General features: G+C 39.7%; 1 protein-coding gene across 2 annotated transcripts; it reads right to left on the bottom strand.

Annotated features, from left to right (window-relative positions):
• Nucleotides 1-578: 578 nt before the first annotated feature.
• On the bottom strand, nt 579-27,553 carry cherp (calcium homeostasis endoplasmic reticulum protein). 2 transcript variants are annotated; one of them, XM_084722423.1, is made up of 20 exons: nt 27,379-27,553; nt 25,425-25,598; nt 21,811-21,849; nt 18,808-18,977; nt 17,126-17,263; nt 16,865-17,016; nt 15,557-15,668; nt 14,971-15,060; nt 13,763-14,033; nt 13,367-13,530; nt 6,669-6,923; nt 6,385-6,580; nt 6,043-6,284; nt 5,106-5,239; nt 4,740-4,826; nt 4,365-4,517; nt 3,330-3,443; nt 3,146-3,240; nt 2,823-3,008; nt 579-1,198 (listed from the first exon to the last, which is right to left on the bottom strand). In XM_084722423.1, the coding sequence occupies exons 1-20, from the start codon at nt 27,401-27,403 to the stop codon at nt 1,161-1,163; spliced, it is 2,835 nt and encodes a 944-aa protein (XP_084578549.1). In that variant the 5' UTR covers nt 27,404-27,553; the 3' UTR covers nt 579-1,160. The 2 variants fall into 2 exon arrangements, with proteins under 2 accessions (XP_084578549.1, XP_084578550.1); XM_084722424.1 differs by lacking the exon at nt 21,811-21,849 and having other exon boundaries at nt 27,379-27,552.
• Nucleotides 27,554-27,810: the final 257 nt, after the last annotated feature.

Here is a 27,810-nt window from a genome sequence, read left to right as displayed (position 1 = left end):
TATGACAAAAATGAAAAAAGACTGGAGATGGACACATGAATAAACTAAGTCATCAGAGTGATGGAACATGTACATTCAGGCACTGTGCATCTGAAAAATATGAAGAATCCTCTCATCTAATGCCTGTCAAAAGAAAAGCTTTATTTTGCTGCACTTTCCTTATGTAATCAAAGAAAAGGCACATTTCTGAATCAGAGTTCTGTTTATTCAGGTTTTGTCTCTACAGTGTGTTTGTGGAGAAAAAATACAACTTGTTTCATAATCCTAACTTTTTGTTTTGTGGTATTTATTTTAACACTACAACTAAATGACAGACTCACATGTGTATGTTCAGAGCAGAAATCATTACATGAAAAAGTATCACAATAATCAGCAGCGAAAAACCAACAAGACTTAAAGGAGGAGCCGCCATACCTTCTTTTTCTACCTTTTGTCCACAAAGGTCAGTTTCCTCTCACTCCTAGTGAGATCTAGCCAGATACACATCTTCAGTGTTATTTGCAGAAGTTTTGAGACATCACGGTAAGAAAAACAACTTGCTGTTGGTAGGATTTTTTGAGAAAATTCTTAAAAAATAAAATAATTTTCAATATCATCTGAAAATACAGGAATTGAGGATTTGTTTGGGTATAGCGGCAATTTAACTGAGCAACTTGAGAGAGAAGAATGAAAACAACTGTGAAACCTAAATGAGAATAACTGAGCACACTTCCTCAATCAACTGTTGACATGTATATAATCAAAGAGTGTCCAAACTACTACTCTGACACTCAATTTTTAACCATTTGTCTCATTTTTTGTCTGCAGGTTATGTGAAATGTTCAGGCACAGACTGAGCGAACCCTCTGATATCAGCCTGCACACAGTGTCTGCTGAATGAAAACTCCTGCAGTGTTACTGGTGTTTGTGCTGAAGCTTTCTGTGTGGACAGACTCGTCCATATCTCAACCGAAGTGGTGATCATAAAGGCCTTGGACTCCTCCTCAGCCTTCACAGGTGTGGTGGTACTTTGTTGTCGTCACTCTGGTCTCTGAGGACAAAGGAAGGATCTTGGGACTGTTGACTAGAATCCTGGGCGCAAAACAGAGTGAAATTCAGCCTCTTGGTGGACGTGGCGAGCGGGGAAGGCGGGGAGATTGTTTGACACTATTGTGATGACATCAGTCAGTTGAAGGGGCCTCCTGAGGTTCCCGATTGACTGAATGAAGAAAAGAATTTTGAGAATTAGTTTCATACAAATGAAATCAGTTTGAAAGGTATAAAGAAGAGTAGATAGGCAAACTGGTCAGGAGTGAAAAATGCAAGAAAGACATGTGAGCAGATAAAAACACAAACCTGCTAGTAGCGCCCGGGGTAATGTACCCCTGGAGATTTTTTTTTCTTTTTTTAATAAGCTACTAAATGCTTTTTTTTTTTTAGTGACTTTTAGGATTACTCTGGTGCTGGTCACAAGATAACAGAGTATTATCAAGTATTACAAATAAATATTTACATTATGTAAATTCATGCATGAGCAGCTCTGATCCAAAAGCAGAAGAAAATGGAACAAAACTGAGATTTAGATAACAGCAAAGCATAGACTAGACAATTATCAATTTATTATTAAATCAAAATTAGGATTTTTTGACCATGATTGTTTAAAATGTAAGTGTTACTCTGTCCTCCCCTACAGGATAATTAACAAGAATTCATTAGAATAAACTGAGAACAAAAGTTGCATTTAATTGATGATCAAGGATCAGTATCAATGCTCCAAATGTGATATTGACCAATATAAGAGAACACTCAAATTATTAAAATCAAACCTTAAGATATCATAAACGGTGATTGCAAGCAAGTTTTGTCCTGTTTTCTTCTGCTTTGATCAGAGCCAGCTGTATGTGTTCTACACATAACATGTATTTATTGTTTGCTGCAAGAAAACAGAAATGGTAATGCAATGTTAGCCGGCTTGCTAACAATTCTTGTTTCCTCCTGTCTGATCTCTTCCCTCAGGCTTCCTGTGGCAGCTTCGTTTCCTAACGCGCAGCGAGCTTCCCAACTGGAGGTGATGCAGGCGAGCGAACAGCTCATTGTTTCTGTCGACCAAGATGAACAGGCTGAGCAACATGTTGCCTGTTTGAAAAACTGCTTGCCCTGGTTCTATTTGTACCAAGTTTTGTGCACTTGATTCACCTACAACTTGTTTTATTTGGTCAAAAACAACAGTGATGTTCTTGACATTCCTGTTTCCTGTTTCAAAGCAATAAGGAGAACAAGAGACTAATTAACAAGGTTGGAAAGAGCACAAAGAGCTGTTGGGATTGAACAGTGAATAAACTGCTTCATAGCTACAAAGAAACAAGGCTGACTTACACCTCTGCAGAGGGAGAGAATACTAGCGGCGCAGCTGTGACATTGCTCAAAGCGTATGGACAATATTTTGCCTTCCATCCACTTGAGTTCGCTTGTAGCGTTACTAGGGCTGTATTATGACATGTGAATCGATTGGCTGCAGGCATTTGGCGCACTAATGTTCCTCCACAGGTACATTAGCAACCCCCCCCCCCAATAAAAATACTTCTCATCAGATGTGCACGACACATGTATGTGAACTATTTTGGTTTCAAAATGGCAAATTTTGCCAAAGGGTGGCAAGTTTGCTTGCCTGACTGAGGTTCAATCCAATACCCCTTTTCCCAGTTCTTGCCTCATTAATAGAGAACACTGTGCTGTTGTGAAAATGTAAATGTCATCCAAAATAAAATACTGTGTAATATTTGACAGGCAGACAGGCAGACTTGGCAGTTAATTGTCAGCAGGATGGAGGACTGTGCATGTACCTTCCTCTCGTGCCTTCATGCGGGCGACAAAGTTGTAGCTCTTGTTCCTGCGATAGTTCTCATAAGGGTCGTCCAGTGACACCCCCACACCTTTATACTGGTCCCATTTATCCCTGACGTCTCCTCCTTTGATGGGGTCCTGGATGCCCTGTTCTTTGGCCCCCAAACCACCTGAACCACTCCAGCCTACAGCAGACAGGACAACACAGGAACAGAAGGAGAGCTAGACATCAGCGTACACAGCACCTGGTTCATGTTACTCTGAAAAACAGCTTGTATATTTCAGGATGGAAAACCTCCAAAGAGAAAAAGACAGAACGTACCCATCTTCATCAGCAGCTGATGGCCCTTGTTTTCCTCCCCTAGCCTGGTGTCTGCAGACAGTTTGGAGGGAGGGGCGCCCAACACTGATGTGGAGCTGTGAGAAGCAGGAGAGGTGCACTTTAATACTACAGTAATAGAGAAAAATGAAAGCACCTTATCAAAAGAGCAGTGAGAAGGACTTACGGTGGGGAAGAGCTCCGGGATTTGGGGCCACGTCGTCTCTTGGCAGGTGAATGTGAACGGGATCTGGATCTGGAGCGAGAGTGACTGCGGGACGACCTGGATCTACTTCTGGACCTGAACAGTGGCAGGTTTAGGCATGTCAGAAAGGCTGCAACTAACAATTATTTTCATTGTTGATTATTTTCTCCAGTAATCAGTTAGTTGTTTGGTCCATGAATTGGCAGAAAATGGTGAAAAATGTTGATCAGTGTTTCCCAAAGCTCAAGATGACATCCTGTGAGGCTGTGTGAGCTTTTGGGGACGAGTTCCAAGAGCTAAATTTAGCGTTCCTACACCTTTTCCTAAATCAAATTCAAGCACTTTTCAAGCATTTTCCTGCATCTAACATCTGTGGTAAATGAAATATTTATATACATAGATATGCTCAAAATGATCTGGCCCTACTTTGATTTTTCATCACATAAAATCAGATGTTATGGTGCTATAAACAACCAAAATTCTGTTTCATGATATAACTCTACAGAGGGGTGGCAAATAAAAGAAAAAACAACAAAATTTATGTCTCGAAACTTTGGATCCTATATAACCTGACTGAGCCATCATAAAACAATCACAAAATCACTTACTAGACAAATAACTTTGACTTCTACTCACTGCACACATCAACAAAGACTGACAGATCACACTAACTGTAGCCACAAGTGCAGACGGACAAGCAGGGCTTGAGCGTCTACATTTTGTGCGGAACACAAAAGCAATTAGGCTCTCTCTAAGTTATTTTATTCCTTTATCTTAAAGTGAACTTTTAAGTCAGAAAGTAACTGATTGTACTTTTCAACTTTGAAAACACTACATTAAAATTCAAATATTTTCAAGGATTAAGATGACTCTGAGCAGCACAAGAGGGAGCTGCAGTCAGTGGTTAGAAACCAAAAGATGGATCAAGAAGATTTTTCGGTGCTTAGCAGAAAACACGCAGCCCAACAGACAGTGCTTGAAAAACTGGAATGAGTCATCGAAAAATAAAGAACAGACCTGGATCGTGAGTAGGAGCGGGAGCGGCTGCGGGAGCGGGAGCGAGATGATCGTGATCGGGACCGGGAAGACTTGGAGGAACGAGAGCTAGAGTGAGACGAAGACCTTCCTCTGCTGCGAGAGTGACTCCTGGAGCGACTGCCTCCACGACCACTGGAAGGAGGGAGCCACAGAGAGAGAGGGAGGATTAAATAAACACAAAAACGTGTCTCCATCACTTAATACAGCACAGTGACACGTGGGAATAGCCAGTAACTTTGAGCAGAATGAACATACAGACTGCAATCTGACAATTACAAAGTCCAAACACGGGCTGTAAACTCAGAATAAAAAGACAGCACCAGAGAGAAGGATCCAAATGAAGAGGAGGCTCACCTGTTGCGTTTCTCCTGTCCCTTTTTCCTCCTGGCTCTCATTTTGGCCCTGAAGAACTCGTACAGGCCGTTCTGCTCCCAGCCTTCACTGGTGGAGGAACAGACCACAGAACAGTGGTAAGCTCTGACCTACAGCAAACTCACAAGCTGGATAACTGCTGCTGTTACACAACTACTGACATCCAAGCTCACCAGTGGCAGCTTACAACTGTCACTCAGGTCAAATTCATGTGAAATGTCCAAAAGACAGACAAGTGCTTACATCTTGTTTTCATCCCCTAAAAAGGATCGATCAGTTAGTCAGTTCTAAAGAATTTTAACCAACGTCCGGTTATAATTTAAGTCTGATTTGTTGAGGTGTATGTACCTGTTCCTTGGCCGATCGTGGGATGGAGGGCTGTAGAAAGCTTCCACAGCAGCTAGCAGCCGGTCGCTGGGAGGCATGGGAGGGGGGAGCCGGATGTCTTTAGGGTCCAGAGGTTTATAATCACAGTCCTCAAGCTGAGCAACAGAAAAAGGAGGATCATGAGACATGTAGGTCTGACAGTTGTGAGTCTAATGAGCCACTTCTGAACTGTGCTGGTAGTGGATCAGTCTTTTCCATTTTGAGAACAACAGTGCTGTGGCAGACTTGGATGATCTTTACAATTATTTTCCAAGTTTTCCAACTTGTCTTGAAAAGTGTTCTTTAAACCAGTTTTCCCGAACTTTTTACTGGGGACCAACTTTTTAAAAATGACAAACCATCCTGACCCAGTTCACAACAACAGACCTTAATCTATAAATCATGGGAAGAGTTCATTTGTGTATTAATGGACATTCCTGGTCTTTTTTTCCATATTATTGAAAATATCAATATCATATAATATCATATCATTGTTTTTACTTCCTCTGATCAGGAAAACAAGATAAAATGTTTTAGCTTCTTCATAAATGAGACTGAGAATAAGTGCATTTAGGTGGAATAAACAGGCTATCATTTTTTCTTCCCACCCATAAAAAATGCAGTTTAAATGCTTTATAAAAGGCATACTATATTAATCTTAAATTTGCTGAATTTCTTCCATAGTCCATTTACATGGCGACCCAAATAAAATCTCCTGTGGCCCAGTTTCTGGGAATGACTGCTCTAAACTACTTCCACAGTCTGTTTGCTAATGTGCCAGTGCTGTTCTTTTCTCCTCTGGTGGGATTCAATCATGCTGGCTTTCATCTAGCAAAATAATTTGCAAGGTTTAACCAGCTGCTAACACTCTGATTCATTTTTAAGGCCCTTGTCCTCAGATTAGAAACATGTGACTTACTTTGACCAGTGGAGCCATGAGACCAGCTGGCAGGTCAAAGTAGGGTACGTTGGGCACCAGACTGGGGTCATCTTGGACCGGATGCTGCCGATGACGCATGTGGGGCGAATGGCCGTTGAAGCCATGCGGGGGTGGACCGAAATCCGGATGTTGGCCTCCACCCCAGGGAGGATGATCAGCCCCCATGCCAGGGGGAGGGAGCCTCTGGTTGGGATGGTGATGGGGAGGAGGACCTGGCATGTCTGCCAAACAACAGTATTATTAACCACAAAGAAATGTAAGAAAATTACAGGTGCAGAAACAAGAAGCTTTAAGTAAAGTTACAGATCAATCAGGTCACACCTCCGGGATAATCTCCCTGAGCGTAGTCGAAGCGGTGTGGGGTGTACGGCGGCCTGTCGTAGTGGTGTCTGGGAGGAAAGTCATCCTGCATGAAGCGTGGTGGGAAGCGTCCAAAATTGTGTGGTGGAGGGGGGGGCTGGTTGAAAGGAGGTGGTTGCTGGTGGGGAGGGAAGGGTCCTCTGAAGTGGGGAGGTCTCTGTAAAAATGTACATCAGAACAAACATTCAGACAGTAATCACAGGTGGTTAATGTAATAAACGCTACAGGAATCATCTACCACATGCCTGCATGCGTGGAGGAAACGGCGGCTCCCTCTGCCCCCATGGGGGTTGGTCAGGCTGGTTCCCCCACGGCGGCTGCTGGTCGTACGAGTTCCAAGATGGAGGGCCCGGGTCGGATCCGCCGGGACCACTCCAGGGGCCTCCTTCTCTGGGTGGCCCTCCGCTCCAGTTCCCTGGGTCCCTCTGGTTTTCCCACATCCCCTCGTGGCTGTTCCAGGGAGGGCAGGGAGGGGGAGGCTGGTTTGGGTCAAAAGGAGGCTGAGGAGGGACAAAAATCAGAGAAGGTATGAGCGCTGCCAGGAATTTGGTAACAGTACCTAATGGTACCTTTTTCTTTACTTTACTCTCTCTGTAATAACAGAAATGTCATTTCATTTGTAAAAAATCCCTCTTCTCTCTCAAAAACATCTCTACAACCTGCAGCCTGTCGGTCTGTCACCAGGGGTTTGTGTCGCAGAGGAAACATGAAATATCCTTCCTGTTATGTTGTTACCACCACTGTGATTGCATACTGTAATATTTCCCAGTTAAGAGTCTGCAGTTCATGAATACTGACTGCATTTGTTGATTTGGACATACTAGTATGGTGGCTGAGTGTTGGCTGATGCTACTAAAATGCTAAGCCAACCAACACAGTGAAAACAGCCCATTAATCACAGACAACAACACCTGAAGATGCTGATGAAGTTGTTGATGGCTCACTTAAAGTTCTGTTGTCCACAGAGTGTTAAATTAGCTTCAGCTGTGGGGGATCTTGGCTTTCAGTCTATGAAAAATGGTGCACTCTTTAGCTTTTGTTGTCTGCGCCAAGTTTTGATAAGTTCAACCACACTGGCTACTGCTTTTGCCTCGCCATCACCCTGTGGCTTCAACAAGCTACATTCAAAGGTATTTATTACAGATCTGCATTTTGTCAGAGCAGGCGTGTATGAGCAATAAGAACTTTAAGGACTGTATTTATTTTTCGAATATACATAAATATATAATTGAAATGATTTCCTCAAAAAGTTGGGTATTTTCGACTTCCTGTGGCGCGCCAACAGACATGACAGCCGAGTAATTGAGCTTCCAGTATTAGCCTTAGATTCCCCTTAATTCATTTATATTTCCTCATTTAAATCAGCCAAACAAGATGGCGGCTGCGTGGCAAACGAAACTTTGGACTCGATCCGAAAGGTGATGAGTGAAGTTATGACTACGGGGATGGCAACACTCCAGGCCGAATTGAAAAGAGAACTCTCAGATTTCCGCACATGCTTTCGGGAGGACATTCAAAAAAACTTCGACGAATTTACAACGGACATAAATCGGAAAATACAAGATGCGACAGACCAGATTGAGGGAGCCGTAAAACGTATTGGAGACATGGAAGGTAACATGGCCGACATGGAAAGATGGGATATTGGAGTCAAGGATGCTCTTACCCAGTTGCTCACTAATCAACGGGCTTTACAGGACAAAGTGACTGATTTGGAAGGGCGCTCGAGGCGCAACAATATCAGGATTTATGGCGTCCCGGAGGACGCCGAGGGCACCTCCGCAGCGGCTTTTATTGAGAACTTGATTAAGTCGGAGCTGGGAGATGACTTTGGACGTGACCTGGGGATAGAGCGCGCCCACCGCACCCTGGCACCAAAACCACCGGCAAGTGCCACGCCACGCTCCATGGTGGTTCGGTTCCTCCACTTCTCGGTCAAGGAGAAGATTCTCTACGCCGTCTGGAAAAAGGAGCTCCGCGTTCAAAACAAACGGGTGTACTTTGACCACGACTATGCAACAGAAGTGCAGATTAAGAGGAAGGAATATATACCTGTGAAGAAAGTGCTGAAGGAGAATGGCATACGCTTTCAAACCCCGTCGTGTTTAAAAGTGCGACACAGGCAGCGGAGGATCTTCGGAAGCGAGGATTCACAGTGGGTGAAGTTGCTCGTGGGACCAAGATTAAGGGCATACCGGAGGTCAGCTTCTACCACGGGAGACAACGGAGACCCGACGCGATGGAGAAAAGCTCCGGTTCCGGCACCAGATCCGAGATAAGCTGAAGGTGTACCGTAGGCTGGAGCCAGGCGACACAACAGGGAATGAACGAGACACTTAATTTCCCACTATTGGATCTACAACGACAGGGAGATTGTTTTTGGTTTTGCTCAGATTTGTTTTTTCCATTCTGAACTTGAGGATGCTCCATCTATGGTGTTGGAATACAGTAACATTACATATCTTGGTTGGTTTTCTCCTCCTTATTGTTTTTTATTTGAGCACAAGTAAAGGCTGATACCTGAGGATCACAGACAGAGAGCCACAAGACCTTTTTTTGTTTTTTTTACTATCGAGGGGCCCCACTTTGTGGCCATTCCCCTCACTGTCAAAGGCTACATGGCAGCTTTTCTACTAGAAGTTAAGTTCATTGTTCTGTACTATAGTATTTTGAGTGGGTTTGTTCAATGCCACTTCATTTGTTATTTGAGGTCTGGGATGTTAGTTCAGTGTTTAAAAAGTGAAATGAATGCATTACCAACATTATAACATACTTTCTTTGAATGTAAATGGGCTAAATAATCCAATTAAAAGAAGCAAAATGGTAACTAAGATAAAAAAGGAGAGGATAAATATAGCATTTTGGCAGGAAACCCACCTCTCTGGGGTTGAACACGAAAAACTTAAGAAAATGGGCTTTAGGCATACCTTCTTCTCATATAAAAATGGAAAAAAGAGGGGAGTTGCTATATTGATCTCAAATTCAATTCAGTTTGAATTCATATCGGAAATTAAGGATAAAGAGGGTAAGTTTATTCTGGTAAAAGGGAAAATAGACCAAAAAGAAGTAACATTATTTAACATTTATGCTCCGCCAGGAAGCACAATATCCTTTTTTAGAAAGGTATTTGATTTAATTGCATCAGAAGTATATGGGACTCTTATTTGTGCAGGAGATTTCAACATACTCCTGAATCCCTTATTGGATACATCAAATAGGAAAAGAAAAAATAATTTGACTGAAAAACGTATTAGCAAAGCATTGAAAGACTTGGGACTTAGTGATGTATGGCGGTCCTGACATGGATCAAACCCAGGATACACGTTTTACTCTGCACGTCATGTTGTCTATTCAAGAATAGATTATTTTTTTATGTACAACAAGGACCTACATAGGGTGAAATGCTGTAGAACTGGTCAGAGGGATCTCTCAGATCACTCGGGGGTTTATCTAACATTACATTTAGATAGTAGATGGCGAAAAACATTATGGCGGTTAAATACTGGTATGTTGAACAATCCCAGTTTTAGGAGTTCTATGGAGAAAGATCTGGACTTATATTTACAGGACAATGATAGTGGGGAGGTAAACCCCTGTATATTATGGGACGCAGCTAAAGCTGTTCTTCGGGGGAAAATCATCGCTAGGACAGCTGTGCTGAAAAAGACAAAAACCCAAAACTTGTTAAGACTGCAGGAAAAACTTAGAGATTTGGAGAAAGCACATATCTCACATAAAGAGCTTTCTATTACACATCAAATTAAAGATGTCAAGCAAGAAATAGATAAAATACTAAGTGAGGAAGTTGAAAAAAACATAAGGTTTATGAAACAAAAATATTATGAGGCAGGCCCCGAAGCAGCAAAATTGTTAGCTTGGAGACTCAGAAAACAACAAGCCGAAAATACTGTTTATAAGATTAGAGACCCTGTCACAAATAAAATTACGAGGAGTCTGGAGGGTATACAGAAGGCATTTGAAACGTGCTATAAATCTTTATACTCTCAACCGGACCAGGTTAATAAATACACAATCGTTGAATTTCTGAACTCTTTAGACCTCCCTGTAATTGGCAAAGAAATAAACGACAAACTTGTTTCACCTATAACAAAGGAGGAAATAAGTAAAGCCATTTTGAACTTGAATACTAATAAATCGCCTGGTACTGATGGTTTTCCCCCAGAATGGTATAAGTCCATGAGTAAACATTTTCTTCCTTTACTGGTGTCTTGTTTTAACTACATTCTGAAAGAAGGCTCTGTCCCACCCTCTTGGAGGGAGGCGTTCATATCAGTAATCCCCAAGGAAGGAAAGGACAGAATGGATTGTAAAGGATTTAGACCTATCAGTGTTTTAAATACAGACTACAAATTGTATACCTCCATATTAGCAAAGAGGTTGGAAACTGTAATGCCTTTGTTAATAGACGAGGACCAGACAGGATTTATAAAAAATAGACAAACCCAAGACAATATAAGGAGAGCTTTACACGTTATTGAAAGGATTAATAAGGAAAAAAATTGTGCTGTTCTCCTCAGTCTAGATGCTGAAAAAGCTTTTGATTCAGTTGGGTGGGAATTTCTTTACCTTGTAATGAATAGATTTGGTTTTAGTGATGACTTTATACGCTGTATTAAAGCTCTTTACTCCTCTCCTACTGCAAGAATTAAGGTCAACGGTAGCCTTTCTAACTCCATAACCCTGCAACGTGGTTGCAGGCAAGGATGCCCCCTCAGTCCCAGCCTTTTTAATTTGTTCATCGAACCCCTAGCCCAAGCAATACGTCAGGAGACTAGCTTACATGGTATTTCTCTTGGAGGAGTGGAGTATAAAATTAGTTTGTATGCAGACGACGTATTGGTCACAATAAAGGACCCAAGTCTGGGCCTACCTCTATTGATGAAAATATTGGAAGCATATGGGAAATATTCAGGGTATGTCCTTAATATACAAAAAAAAAACAGATTATGACATTTAATTATACACCAACACAAGAACTCACTGCAATGTATAATTTTAAGTGGTGTTCACCTCACATTTAGTACCTGGGTGTAAGTATATCTAAGGACCTGTCACAGTTGTTTAATATTAACTATAACTACATTAATAAGAAAATATATGATGACCTAGGTGCGTGGGGCTTGCTCCCTCTCGACTTTGGCAGCAGAATCAGATCAGTTAAAATGAATATTCTTCCTAGATTATTGTATCTCTTTTTATCACTGCCAATAGAAATCCCACAGAAACAGTTCAGAGAATGGAATAGACATATTTCACGATTCATTTGGGATAAAAAGAGGCCGAGAGTAAAACTCTGCTGCCGGAGGAGAGGGGGGGCATGGCCCTCCCATCTTTGAGGGATCATTATTTATCAGCCCAGTTGAGACCTCTTGTATATTGGTGTAACCCAACATATGTGGCTAAATGGAAAACTATGGAGTTATCTTTAACAGATACACCAATACAGTCACTGCTTGGCTGTGTGGGTAAAACAAAGGAAATGTTACAGACAGAGAGCCAATGGGTGAATCTCTCACTGAGTGTATGGGAGGAAGTTGTTAAACGCTTCCAACTCCAGAAAGAGATCAAACTGCTTAGATGGCCAGCATATGATCCTGAATTTATACCAGCATCACAAGATTATAAATACAGACAATGGGTTTACTATGGTATCACATCCATATGTAACATTATTAAAAGAGGGGAACTTGACAGTTTTAATAACTTATGTCAGATACATGGGCTCAGTGGGAGTGACTTTTATAGGTATTTACAACTTCGTGATTATTTCTGTAAAAAGTTAAAAGGTTGTAATCCAACAAAAGTTACCCATATATTTATGGACGCTTATAATTCAGGAACTAATAAAGGCCTCATAAGTAAGTTATATGATGGCATCACTTCATTGAAGATGGATACCATAGACTATGTGAAACAACGATGGGAAAAAGAGTTGAACATTGAAATAACGGAAGACATGTGGCTGAATGCCTGGGAAACACAGTCATCCTCCACCAGCTCCAGGACTTGGAGAGACTTCTGCTGGAAAAATTTAATTCGCTTTTTCATTACTCCTAAGCAGAAGTCTAAACAGACTGGTACCCAACTGAGCTGCTGGAGGGAATGTGGAGAGGTTATGGTGGATCATGCCCATGTTTTTTGGTCTTGCCCTCCCATTCAGACTTTCTGGAAGGAAGTGGCAAATATTATCTCGAAAGTTCTGGGTCTTAATATCGGTACAACATTCGCAACCCTTTATCTTGGAAATATCCCAGATGGACTGAGTAAAAATGATGTTTACCTCTTAAAGATTTTGCTGGCAGCCAGCAAAAAGGCCATCACAAAGCACTGGCTCCAGAAGAAGTGTCCCACAATAGGCATTTTTATGAACATTGTTAAAAATCTATATGTATTAGAACAAATGACTTACATCATCATTGAGGCTTCAAAAAGATTTGGGAGAAAAGCGATGGCAAAAGTGGTGTGCATATTTAGCCAAAGAGACAGATGAATTATAAATGTTGTATGTACCTTGCTGTACTATCTTAATTTAAGCACATTTTTCCTGATCATCGCAAGACCTCACACTGTTTATAGTGTACGTGTGTATGTTCTCTTTTTTTCTTTCCTTTAAAAATTTGGAAAATGTTAATAAATAAAAAGTTTTAAAAAAAAAAAAGAAAAAAAGTTGGGTATTTTCATTTCTTATCACGTAGTGGATGTGTGATGTATTATGGGTACTTAGGATGATGACTACATATGAGAAGCAGTCTGAGGAACAGCCTGCAGCTCGAAATGTCACTCCAATAATGCAAATAAATACTTTACACAGGAGCTTTTTGCACCATCCCTTTGGGCTTATAGATGCGTGTGTCTTTTTTAAGTTTTTCCTTGCTTTCTTTTTTTCGGTAAGTACACACACACACAAATACAAACACTTTACCGGCTGGTTGGGGTTCCAGGGGCCCATGTGCTGGGGGTCGTACCACGCAGGCTTGTTGGAGGGGATATCTGAGGGGCCACTGGGGTTGCTGGGGTCCTGTGGTCTGGATGAAGCTCCATCAAACTCTCCTGGAGGAGGACCCGACATGGGAGGCTTCACATCACCTGCACACAACACACACAATACAGACACACACCGACATGTTACAGCACAGACAAATAATGTAACTGTCCAATGCAGAGCGGGTCATAAACTGAACTGATATTGTATGTAACTGTTATTAATTGTTGTTAAAGAATGTGTGCATGAACCTTAATGTTTTGGTTTTGTTCTCATGTAAACATGAATATGGTTTCATGTGCCTCTGCTTGTGTTAAGGGAGTGTCTTCTTCTCACCAGCTTGTGTGGTCATGGGTGGGGCCTTCTCAGGCTCAGCAGGGGTAGCTATCTGTGCTACAGGTGCAGGCTGCGTCTGCTGCTGCTGTTGCTGCTGCTGCTGTTGTTGCTGCTGCTGCTGTTGTTGCTGCTGTTGCTGCTGCTGTTGCTGCTGCTGCTGCTTCAGGCTGGCAACAAACTCTTCATGTTGGGTCTTCAGAGCCTGAATCTGTTGCTGGAAGGCCAGCTGGATTGGCTGCACCACTGCAGCATATTCTGTTATCAGAGAGGCCTGAGAGAGAGGACAAGGGTGTCAAATCTGAGACTGTCACAGGGTTATTGGTCAATGAAAAGCATTAAGGGTCTTTCTGAAACAGGACACAAACAGAGGAATGGGCATAACTGGCACATTTATCAGGGATTCCTGCAAATGAAGTTTCCGAAGTCAAATTCAAGCTCTTTTCAAGTGTTTTCAAGCTTTTCCAACACCTTACAGCTGTGATAAATGACATGTTTATATACATATAAATGCTCAGAATGTTCCAATCAGACGCTGTGTGCTATAAACAACCAAAATGATGTTTCATGACAGAATTCAACAAAAGGAAGTCATATTAAAGGAAACCTCAACAAAGTTTCATGGTTCAAATAATATATATTAATCTCAAACTGTTTTGATCATTTTTAAAGAAAAAAGTTTAAACTCTGCTACAACTGATCCGTTATTAACTGACTATTAAATTAACCTGCATCGATTTTAATGAGTCATTAATCATTTTGAGTCATTTCTTAAGGAAAAAGTGTCAACACTCTCTGATTTCAGCTTCTTAAATGTGAATATTTTCTGGTTTCTTTACTCCTCTCTGACAGTAAACTGAATATCTTTGGGTTGTGGACAAAACAAGACATTTGAGGACGTCATCTTTATCTTCGGGAAACACTAAGCACTGAACACCATTTTCTGACATTTAATTGTTTAATTTAACAAAAAAAACAACAATATAAATAGAAGCTGAATATTTTGATAAATTAAAAAACAATTTTGTAAATGCTTACGTCTTTTTTGTCAATAAATTTTGACTTTGTGGCTGTACAACACTCGGGAGTTATTGAAAATGTCTGGACTGCACAAGAGCGAAAAAAAAAAATAGACCAGCGCCTGAGTGACTGTGTTTCCGGCTGGCTTTGTACCGGCAGGAAAGCCCAGTTTCAAGTTTTATTCCACTCACTTGGTACTGGCCGAGACCCAGTGCCGGATTCTGGAGCTGCTGGATGGTCTCCTCATCAAAATAGCCATTCTTCTCCCAAAGCTGCAACAGCTAGGAAGAAGGGAGGGGGGGGGGGTGGGAATAGTAAGAGAGAAATTACTTCAAACTTGTGGAAAATAATTTGAACCAAAAAGAGGTAAAGAATCTTCTCTTTACAATTCAAGAAATGAAGAGCAGGATAAGCAGAGAGTGCTAGAGATCTTTTAGCCATCAAAGCTTTATATTTAACTATGTTTGTATTTGAATGAGTGAGTATTACAGCTAGACTGCAACAAAAGTAAGATACAGTTCAATTAACATGATGATATCCATTAGACTATTTACCACTATAACATTAACTGACAACCAGAGGCTCGTAAAATGAACAGCCTCAAATTCAAAACAAAGTTTGTGTGAATGTGTGGGTTGAAGAGGAGAGTTTTAGTGTCCCATGATATTTATGTTACTACTAAGAGTAAAATACTAGATGTTATAAGATGTTGGCAGCTTCAATCCACACCCACACAGGTCTGATCTGAGTACAGTATGTATGTTTTTTCTTTTTTACCCTGGTGATCTTCTGCTGCTTCTCTTCCTCTACAGCCAGGAAGCTGGTGCAGTAGATGGGAACCACGACTTTCTGCAGCGCTGCCAACAAGTCCTTCTGCTGCTTCCGCTGGCTGGAGGAGACATTCAAACACACATTAATGTTACAAAAGGAATCTTTTTAACATTTCTGACTAAATCTTCCAAGAATATTTTTTAATGACTGAATAAGGTTCTGTATAAAAAACCTGTTTTGCAATCAACCTAAGGCTGCAACTAATATCATCACTGTTGGTCAGTGTCTTAATTATATAATTTACACGTTTCACAATATAATGTTGTTGTAGTTCAGTTTGTTTTCCCAACTGATTGATTGAATGATAATCTCCTGCACTTTCATTGTACTTTGTATGAATTTAATATACATATTCTAGATGAGATTATTATTAGCATTACAGTTTCAAAATAAAGAATGATATATTACCATGCACAGTGCACACACAGCTGTCAGTTCATTATCATGGCCTCTACTGAAAAAATGCTTCACTGGGTGGAAAATTCACAATACTTTTGTCTTTAAGTCAATAAATCAATCAATCAATAAACTGCACACAACAAAGGAAGGAAGAGCTAGACAAATTAATAAACATAACAACAAACATAAAACACTTAGCACTGCAATGATTAATCTATTATTAATGAACTACTGAATTAATCTGCATCTATTTTGACAATAGATCCATCATTTTGAGTCACAGTTACTGAATTAAAAATGTCAAAATTCTCTGATTTCAGCTTCTTAAATGTGAATATTTCCTGGATTCTTTACCCCTCACTGACAGTAAAATGAATATTTTTGATTTGTGAAAAAAAGACATTTGAGGACATCATCTTGGACTTTAATGAAGACTTTTTTCTGCCATTTTCCGGGCCAAACAACTAATCCATTAATTGAGAAAATAACTAACTGATTAATCAGCAAGTTAATTAGTTGCAGCCCTAAAAATACAATATTAGACTAAACAATTTCACCATTTTTATCTTGAGGTAACCAAAGGTAATGGAAAGTAAAAAAGTTATATTACTGTAATATTGTGATATTTGGATTACATTACTGACTACATTTCCAACAGGTAATTAGTAACTGTATTAGAATACATTTTTTAAGAACCGTCCCAACCCTGTGTACAAGTATGTGTTCTTGTAATCATAGACCAAGTTAATGAGGGTAAATCAGATTTTTAACACTAATTCAATTTTTACATCTGATGAGTGATGTGTAAGAGTAGAGTTGTGTTTATGTGTGATGGATGCATTTAGGTGTGTGTACCAGTGGTGGAGAACGTCATTGGTTAAATAGATAAGATGTAGGCGGAGCTCAAAGTGTGCTCCATCAGCAGTGATGCGGTTGCGAAGATGTGATGTCATCAGTTCACAGTGCTGTGGAGTCTTGGCATTGTTGAACATCCAGTTCTTGCCGGCCTGAGAGGAAGACAAACACATGATGGAAAAATACTTATTTTTTTCTGAAACCATTTTAGGAATCTATGTTGCATAAGCATCCTTAATAGCTCCACTAAGGTGTTCTTACAGAGATGGCGTCTTTGGTGCAGGTGTCTATGATCGGCTGCAGCAGGTTGTCAAATTCTGTGATGTCCAACTGAGTTTCCAGCAGCAGTTTTTGGGTCTGCTGCTCCATAGCCAGAGTTATGGCTGCAGTCACTTGTTCCTACATTTAGAAGAAAACATTAGAAAGTGCAATCATACTTATCATACTATCATACTTATGGCCATCATACAAAGTTCTTACTAATGAGATATACACTTTTTCACACCTTTTCTGAAGACAAATTCAAGCACTCTTCTAGCATTTTCAAGCTTTCCACCACCTTAAAGCTGCAGTAAATAACATATTTACATACATATACTTGCTCATACATGTTTAAATCATATGATATTGTGCTTTAAATAACCAAATGAAACCAAAGTGTTTTCAAGGATTTCCAGCACCTGTAAGAACCCTGTTAACAACAGAGTACGACAACTACATTTCACACTGCCACTCTTCATTACGATTTTGAGATTTTTCATGTACAAAATTTATAATCTAGAGATGCACCGATCGACCGGCCAGAGACCGGAACCGGACAGTTTTCAGCGTGACCGGCCGGTCAGCGTCACATATCCGATTCTGTGCCCATCATTGTCATACACGTGTTCTGCACGATGGCCACATCATGCGCGCAGCAGACAAACTGACCGTGACGTCAACACAGCGCTGATAACAGCTACACACTCTGACACATGTCTGCTTGAAGCTGGTGTCAGCGACAGATTCCAAGAACAAGATAAAGAGAAGACAGACAGTTTACAACGAGACAGAGCAGCTGAGAATGTCGCAAAAAAGTCGTAAACTATGTAGCTCTTCAGGCTAATGTTAGCCAGCAGCAGACTGCTGTTCACAGAGGGACAGTTAAAATCTCACCTCCTGTTCTGGATGAAGAATAAACAACCTGTGTTGATGTGTCTCCTCAAACATTTTCTCATCCAGACTCCTTTAACTTCTGCAGCTGTTTTTCTCACGGCAAAGTTTTACGGCTGCAAATTGTTGCATCGCGTCCGTCTCCGGTTTGTTTACATCTGCTTCCACAGGTGATCACGTGAAATCGCATCCCACGAAATTCCGCGAGATTCCATGGTCTCGCGAGATCACATTCAGCTGTTTCATAATCTTAATGTAAACCTATAATAAGCCCTGGCGGTAACCTGGAGGACTTTGGAGAAGATTTAAATAGTATTTAATGAATATTTAATAGTCAGTGTCATATTATGAACATCTAATTTAGTTTTTACAAGAAAAGTTGCAAAAATGTTTGTGAATGCTGTCAATTCTAGTTCTTAGAGAGACTGAAAATCGGAATCGGTCAAAATTGGAATCGGCAGGTCAGACCCTTATAAAAACCAGAAATCGGAATCGGCTAAGAAAATTGCAATCGGTGCATCTCTATTATAATCCATGTCTTGTTTGCTGAAACGTTACTCTTCTACATGGATTTAAACTCATTAGGATCTTCATCTTTGAGAAAATGTTTATTCAGTGTAACAGTGGGCCTGTTTTTATTTCGTAAAAATAAACTTACCAAAAGAATCTGTCCTAACACTGCAGAAATACCTTAGCTGGCTGCTTATCTAGCTGGCTACGCAGAAACAACCAAAAACAATAAATCAAACATCCCTCAGGTGGAGATTTCCTTCGTCTTTCTGGCTCTGTACCTGTCTGAGCGTGTGCAGATGCTGCTCCTGCTGCTGCAGATTCCATTGGCTCTGCTGGATGAGCTCATCAATAGAGGGTGCAGCAGGCGGAGGGATCTGAGGTGGAACAATCATCTGCACTGGCGGAGGAGGGACATCAACCACATCTTTGGCTCCCGGGTTGTACAAATCTGTAAAAACAGCAGCAGGAAAACAGCACAGAATATGAAAAACTGAAGGCTGGAGGTTTGGTGAAGCTTTGACTTCGGGGTTGAGACTGGGAGGGTTGATGCTGGACGACTGCTGACATCTGAATTAATGCAGATGTGAAGAAGAGAAGAGAAAGATGAATTTCATTCCATATTTCATTTCCATTTTTTTACAAAAAAATATTTTAATCAAAGTGACCAGGTCAAATAAGATGTAGTAGCTTACATACAGCAAGCAAATGAAACGTTCCAGAAACAAAGCAGAAGGGAGAACTCAATTTAAAAGACATGCAACCAGCATCATCATCATCATCATTCCTAATCTACTGACTACTGTGGAGACAGCTGCTGAGAGGAAACATGTTGGCATATCCAAAAATCAGAAAGGATCAGAAGCAACAAGGTTTGCAAACATACAACAGAAATATTAAGTTATCCAACTACAACCAGGCTGCACAATGAGATGAAATCACATTTCCAAAGGGTGGAAATGTTTTACAACCAATACAACTATCTCATACTAGACATAATCCCTGACCTACATATCAAACTGTAAGCCAGAAAAAGGCATTAGTATAATGAAACATAACTAGGGATGTCCTGAGATATTAGGCAGATAAAGAAATCATTAGTAACGGAAAACCTGTCAATTTCTGATCCTTTGTTGAATGAGTCATTAGGTCAGGGTATACCCCACTGCCCTCAGTTAAAAACTGGCTGGACTTCAACATATATTGTAAGGCTCTATCCTTGTATATTATTTCTGATCTCACTCAATGTCAACATAAAAACTTTTCATGTTTCCCTGTCATTGCTGTTGTATTCATACTTAGTAATTTGGTCAACATTTGTTGTAGTTTAAAGGGAAAATTAAGCATTTTTCATGTGGATGTCCAATCACTGTTGAGGGTCAATTAAAGCAATAAATTCTCATTGCTGCTATATTGACAGAGAAAGCTGAATTCTCCTACAGCACAATCTGTTGTTCTTCCTGCATTCAGTGATAGAACAATGCCTGATAGTGATGTTGGCGTTAAAGAAGAATTATAGGGTATTTCAGATTGGAGTAGCCAGGGGGGCAGGCTTAGGCATGGGAAGGCGGAATTTCTGAGTTCCCAGTGGGAAATTTCAAGTGGAACACCCCCGATCTCTGATTTCCAACTCACTGGACAAACCTCACCGACCCTGACCTCAAAATCCAAGATGGCTGCCCCGCGTATCAACAGTAGTGAAAGCTGTAGTATATACTGTTTATTACTACTTCTGTCTCTTAATTGTGTCTCATTAAACCAGTCATACACACAGTACAGTCTGTTATCTCTGTAGTCTGTTATCATCAAGAGGTATAACTAACAATGACTAACATGGCTAACGCAAATCCCAACTTGCTCATGTTTTACCTGTCCGACTTCCAAGGTTAATGGAACGCAGCATTATTGCTTTGATTGACAGCATTTACCATCATCACTGACTGAGCCTATTAACACATTTGTCTAAGGCAGGGGTCTGTAACTTCAGGCTCCAGAGCCACATGTAGCTCTTCAGCTCTTCTCCAGTGGCTCCCTGTGACTTTGGCAAAAAATTATATGGAAATGAATAACATTATATTTTTTTAGATATTTTTCTTGTTTCATTGTTGTAGGTCTATGAAAAACTTGAGACAGCTCAAAATTTCAAGCCAACATTCTACATACATAGTACATCAGTTTTGAGCCCAAGTCAAATTCTTAAGTTTTGAAAAAGTTTTACCAACTACTGATCTTTTGTTGAGATAATTTACTTTTCTTCTTTAGATAAATTTAAATATTTGAATTTTAGAAACCCCAAAATGTTGTAAACCATTTAATTTTTTTTTTTTAATCACAAAACTCAAAAATCTATTGCAGTATGTTGTAAACCTAATTAAAAAAAAATATCAAAAAATATAAAAGACTGCATCTATGGCTCGGTGTCTTTTCGTCTAAATTGTGATGGTGGCTTGTCTTCTTGAGTCTCCATAAGCTATGGCTGCCAAAAAAAAGTTTTAAGGGAAAAGAGACAATTTAATAGTTGCGGCTCCAGGCAGATCCCCCCACCCCCTTTTTTTTTTTGGCCAAAAATGGCTCTTTTGATCATAAAGGTTGCAGACCCCGGGTCTAATGTGAACGCAAATTTTATTATTTTTGGATTAGCCCCTCCCATGATAGCTACCTCACACGTTGGTCTCTGCAGGTCAGCCAAAATGCTTTTTTTTTTTTTATCAGTGTAAGCCAAACAAGTCTCACCCCTAACCCCCACCTCTGCTCATTGGAAAGACACTATCATCCACTGGTATAAATTTGTCATTGTGAAACTAGGCTCAAGACCATGGTAGTGAGAAACTTGATTGGGACACAAGAACTGACATAATTATGTACATACTAGTGTCATGAACCACATTTGTTGTGAAATCATGCAGCCCTCACACTAAAGCTGAAGTGAACCCTACCAAGTATTCTAGAGACAAACAAGTGAAACAACAACGTCTTGCTCAAAGATGTGTCACCAGGCTCTTCATTCTGTTTGTCTGAAGGAACATAACACCTTAAAAACAGGAGGATTAAGTACATTTTGAAAATTTTTCAGGACCACCTGCATCTTCAGTCAAGCCTCAAAACAACAATACAGCACAAACTCACAAAGAAAAACAGACTAACATGAACAACGCAACTGAAAACAGACCAAAAAGCTTTGAAGCACAGATGTGATAATGTCCAGCAGAAATGTGCAAAAATAAAATGTGACTTTCCAACTGGAATTTTGAATTTGTCTGACAAGTCTAGTTCCAAATAAATACCTTCAGATTTATACTCCTCCCCATCGTGGGTAGAGGGATCTAAGTGGAGAAAAGCAAACTTTAATGCATTTCAGTAGTACGACATGACTGACAGAAGAACTCCATGCAACCCTGCACAACACTGTGCCCTTACTACCAGGCTGTCCATCATCTGACCTTCATTCAATGACCAAAAAAACAAACTGTAGGTGCTGAAGACGCTCTCACTGCCTCTGCATAAGTAACAAGTGGCATTAAGAGTCTGATGAGTCAAAACTGTGACTAAATACATAATACTACAGTTAAATTATTTTACAGATTTGTAAAAAAATATTTCATTTACTCTCTCATTTAGCATTTACTGCTCCCTTTTATTTTCAGTCTTCTCACTTTTTCCACATCCTTGGTCCTAATACATAATAAGTTGTATCTTCTGCAGTAGTGCACCAGTCGCTCATTGCTTAAATTGAAGAATTCTTGCTACGATTGGCTATATGCAAAACTATACAAACAGTCATTTTTTTCTAGCCCTGGGTGAAAAAAAAACAAAGATGAAACGCAGATATCATTTGATGTAGAAGTTTTGATAATACCTGGGTTATTTCATTCAATACCGTAAAGGTACTGAGTACCAATTCCCAGCTGTACACATGCTACATAAATGCAGTGCAGGCAAGATGTGAGAAGGCAGGTCTGAAGCTGAATATCTGGCAGCTGATAATCAAACAGCAGCAGGCAACAGAGATGCTGTGGTCAGCTTTCATTCCCTTTTTACAGCTTGAAAGTACAGGGAGAGATGGTGAATTCCCTTCTCTGTTTAGATTCAGCCACTAAAACTTGTTTGAAATATGTGTTTAATGGTGTTCACAGTACTGTTGTGCAAAGACTTTTTTGAGCCTAACATCACTGGTGATTATAACAACCATAAACAATGGGATGCCACCGTTTAATCTGACAGTGATGAAGGCTATGTGACAGCAAAAACTGATTTGGAAGGATTTTAGTGCGTTCAAAGACTGTGAGACATTGTCATTGACACTTTGCTGCTTGTACAAAGTTTCAAAAAGTATTAGCTTTTGATAGCCACAAGCTAGGCTTGTCACTCTGGAATCACATCAACAATTTCAGGAACAATGGAGCTGTGCCAGTTGAGAACACAAGTGAGTGACTGTATATGTGTGTTTAATCACAGGAGCCAGTCAGGTCGCAGAGGATATATTCACTGTTCTGGGCGGGTGCAAATTTGATTTGAAAATAATTGCATGTAACAGGTCGGTTCTGGTTCTCAGCTTTGAGGGTGCAGGCAGGGACGGGTTTACAAAAGTGAACCTGTTCAGGACTCTGGACCAGCGTACCAGATTTTAAAAAAATAATGTCAATAATGGTAAAAATGTCCACATAACTTCAATTTATCCAAAAACATGGGCTGCATCCAGACTGCTAACAACAGTTTACAATTCATGCTTCTATTATTTACACCTTTCAGTGGCTTTTCATTGACTCAGGTCATGAGATGTATAAATCAGTGACAGATGACTTAAGAAAATACCGGTTTTACATTTTTTACCTATTACACGCCATTTCAATAATTTAGCTTGTTGTATTATTTATTTACGTATTCAGTTAAACATTTGACTCATCAGCTATGAAAGAAACTCATCTGACTCTTTCTTTCAGCTAGGTTTGATCAAAGGTTTGGTCAAGGAAAATAGGTGTGTGTTTAAGAACATGTGTATTATTATTTATGCTACATACATTGCCCTAACACTGTTCAAAGACTACTAGTCTGTTGACTAAAACTTGAGAAAATATGGCACACTATAGTCAACTATTTGTGCACTTTGCATATGAGAGGCTTCTATTATCTATACACTATTTCCCTGATGTTATTCACTGGCTGAACACACGTTGGGCTCATTAATGCAGCAGTGCATTATAATGCAGATGTTGCACAGACTTCTTGAGTTTTTCAATCAACTGATATTTTCTGCTTTGAATTTTATTTTAAAGCTACTGACATTTGCTTTTCACATACAGTACATCTTCTTCAGCACACAAGAATACATTGAGCTCTGGCCTGCTTGTATCCATTGCAATGGGGACATACACACACAAACATACACAACATCTCATCTGTGTGGAGGACAGAGGATACAAATGACCAAATAAAGCACATATTAAATGTTGAAGAAAAATTCTGGCTGATTACAAACTGGGTCTTATTATCACTTTTGGTAATCAACATTGTACTGAAAGAGTAACTGCTGGATTTCTTAACAGGGCTAAAGTCATTATTACTGGTAGGAATGATCGCCAAAATGCTATGTCAATAAGACCCAGTTAGTATGACTGGAGAATTTCCTATTAGGATGTGAACTGGGGCAGACATTTTGAGCCACAGCTGACAACACTGTCTCCACTGCAGGGCCACATTTCACTAAGTCATGCTGCTCTGTTTTCACAAGGTTTAGGATATCAATTTGTGGAACAAGGTTCTTGTTTCGGGCTGGGCGTTGACCTCAACTTGGTTCTAGAACCCTAATACACTTCTTCAAATAAAGTACTTTAATGAGCACAGGAACATATTTAACCAGCTTTTTAAAACTGTGTTTATTAATACAGCTGCACAATCTCCATCTGCAGGTGAGTAAATTAGGAGTCCGAGTTATTTATTCATAACTAATGTAATTAATCTTAAATCAGCCTTGTTATATAGTTCGAGGACAGTTTACTTAATTGTAACTCTCAAAAGTTCCTAATTTTCCTTTCAAACCCTCATCACATCTTCACTTAGGAAAACTGAAGCAATCAGCTGTTCACTCGCTCATTCACATTGCTCCATGTTAGGAGGTTGGGTAGCAGATGAATTTTGAACGGTGATTAAACTTGACACGAACTACATGTGCGTTAAACAGTTTTAAGGCACACCTGCCAGCCAATCAGAAAAGAGTATTTACCCAGGCCATGATATAATCAGTGATAAAAAAAAAAATTTGTGCCCACAACATATTTTGGTTCCATACCCAGCCCTACTCTTGTTCCAAATAAACAGAGATTTTTTTTTTGTTCAGTTCAGTTCCACAGTCACTGCTCAGGTCCTTGTGGCTTTGCTGTGAAAACATGGCCTCAAGGGTGGATGCAGCTTGTGGTTGTGCTGCTGCTCTACTGTAAAACACAGCTGACATGTCAGCAGACATTCAGAGCTACAAGTGTGAGGAAGAAAGGTATTTGTTTGATAATGATGCCTTTAAGGCAGGCTTGGATGCCTAAACACAAAGGACAAATCCACTCTAAAACAAAATACACATTATTAATATGATGTTGGAGAGTTCAATCAACAGAAAATAATGCAGCCAAGATGTTCTATAACGGGTGCAACAACTAATTGGATTATATCACTAAAATACAAGCTGATAGAGGGAATGCATTAATTTGATAAAACATATGACGTTTGTCACGTATTGTTCTGCTCTATTCAACTGTACACAATTCAGTTTTAATTGAATTTCTTGGATTATGCTTCTACTGTACTGGAAAACACCTAATGGCCTTGAATACCAAATGAACTCAATATTCCAACTTCATACAAATATGTGCAAATGGTTTTCTGGTGGACTGTCCCTTTAACTACATACGCTGCTGTTGCTCCATAGCAAGCTTGCACTTGTAGTAGCTGAAGTACTCTCCCCCAAAGAGGAAGGAGAATTTTGGGTTGTCCTTCTGTTTCTCCATTGTCATCTTTTCAAACTCGGGCCCATTCCGAGCGACAAACTGGGCCAGCTTGTCAATGACATTCCTCAGTTCTTGATCTGCAGTAGGAAGGAAAAGAACAGAAAAACAGTACAGTCAAAGCTGATATCCAGTGATCTTAGAATGCAATTGGAATAAAATAACGATTTCATCCACTGCAAAAACAAAGAAAAAAAAGTTAAAAGTTAAAATATGACACTGCTCCTAGTCAGGGAGCTGGATATGAAATACCTTTTTGTTCATTTTATACAACAAGATAAATGTTAAGATGAAATTTTGTATGAAAATCTGTGATAATATGTAGCAGGGCTGGGTAATATATTGACATTATATCAATATTGTGATATGGTATAATAGACTTTGGATATGGTTATATTGTGACATGGCATAAGTGTTGTCTTTTCCAGGTTTTACAGGCTGGATTACAGTAAAGTGATGTCATTTTCTGAACTTACCAGACTGTTGAAACTGCACAACTATATGCCTTTACCCACTTAGTCATTGTCTCCACATTACTGATTACTGATATTTATCACCAAGTCCTAACTCCATGACAAGTAAAAGTTCTAGACTCTAAATGTTAATAAAAGTATGTATGTTTTATAGCAAAATTTACTTTAAGCCTTACTATTATGTATCTGATGTTTCCGAATTAAAATTGCAGCTGCATCCATGAGTATGCTGCATCTGACTGCTGTAGAAGTTCAAGGTTGAGCTAATTTTAACTATTTTAAACATTGATGGGTAGTTCAATCTACACCAATGCATCATATTGCACTATTTGAGAATTTACCATATTTTATTCAAGAAAAAAATGTGTATATCCAGATATAATATTGTATATGCAGAACAGAGACATCAATATAAAATTGAGACTGTTTCATATCCAGCTAAAAGCTCCTTGGTGTAAGTTTAAACAATCTTCTGGGGTTTTCAAATATATTAGAAAGTATTTATCTTTCAGGAAAAAAAAACGAATAAGTACAAACCAGGGCTCATTCAAATGTCATCATGAAAACTGAATATAATATTCTCTGTAAAAACGAATGGCCTTAATTTGTTCAGTTCCATGCTGTTTTTTTAACTGATAAGTTTAACAATCATTTTATGGGCTGCACAATTACTTGTAATCTCAATTCATACAGATACTCAATCTCATTTCTAAATGACAACTTCACTTGCAAACAAACCATTACACAAAATCCCCCCACCATTCTATTTTTTAATGTTCAGCAGCATTTAATTTAATCACTATGATTAAGAGTTCTTTTTACTTAAAAAAAAAAATTCAAAGTATGATGATGTGATATTTGTGATATTGGTGTCTGTACCAAACAAACAGAATACCGGACTACAAATGTGTACAGGTATCAACGATATGAATAGGACCCCCTTTTTTAACAATACATACAGACTTTAGTGGAGATTTGCTGACTGTGGTTCATTTTAGATCTGACTTATCGCGGTACCAAGTTTGAAAAGAAAGGAAAAAGGAAAGAATTCGCAAACGTAGAGGAAAAATAATGAACTTTAGCTGTGAAGGTTAGCTAAATTTAACTTTAAAAAACACACTGAAACAACTCATGGTTCACATGGCTGTTACCGTTTATTCACTGCACATCACTGTTCACATGGCTGTAGTTTAAAGGTGAACACACCTGCTAGACATACATGTAGCTATTAATGTTAGTGAAGTTGGCTGAAGTGCTAACTGCAGCAGCAGTGTAACGTTAGCGGTGTTATGGTGTTCCAACAGTAACAGTTAACTCTGGCTAGCACAGCTGCTAGCTAACGTTCAATGAAAATCAAACACCGCTGCAACGAGACGTTTCTACTCACCTTCGGGGGGGTTTGGGATATCCATGTTGGTCTTCAGGTCCACAGAACCTGTCGAACCTTCGCAGAAAGTCCAAAGATAAGTCAACTGGTTTTGTGTTTCACTAGTTTATTATAAAATTGACGAAATACACTTTCATCGCCTCTGTGGGGTACACCGGAAGTATTAACATACAGAAACAGCGCGAGGGAAACTAGCCGTCCACTTTGCCTACAGCGCCACCCGCGGTCAGGTGGAGGAGGACATGGCCACTTCACTAGAGCGTGCGTTTCCCTTTCCTTTTATTTTCACGGAGATATTTGTGGTTATTTGTACAGAAGCTTTATATTTACAGTTGTCACAGACAATTATCCCCTATCTCAAGCCTATCATGTATTTATTTGACTTTGTATTTGTTCACTGAATTTGTTGTGCATAGTTTTGGTTTATTTCTT

Source organism: Lutjanus erythropterus, chromosome 7, assembly GCF_056507025.1.
Source record: "Lutjanus erythropterus isolate fLutEry1 chromosome 7, fLutEry1.hap2, whole genome shotgun sequence".
Lineage (NCBI taxonomy): Eukaryota > Metazoa > Chordata > Actinopteri > Lutjaniformes > Lutjanidae > Lutjanus > Lutjanus erythropterus.
This window is presented reverse-complemented; position numbering and strand designations above follow the sequence as displayed.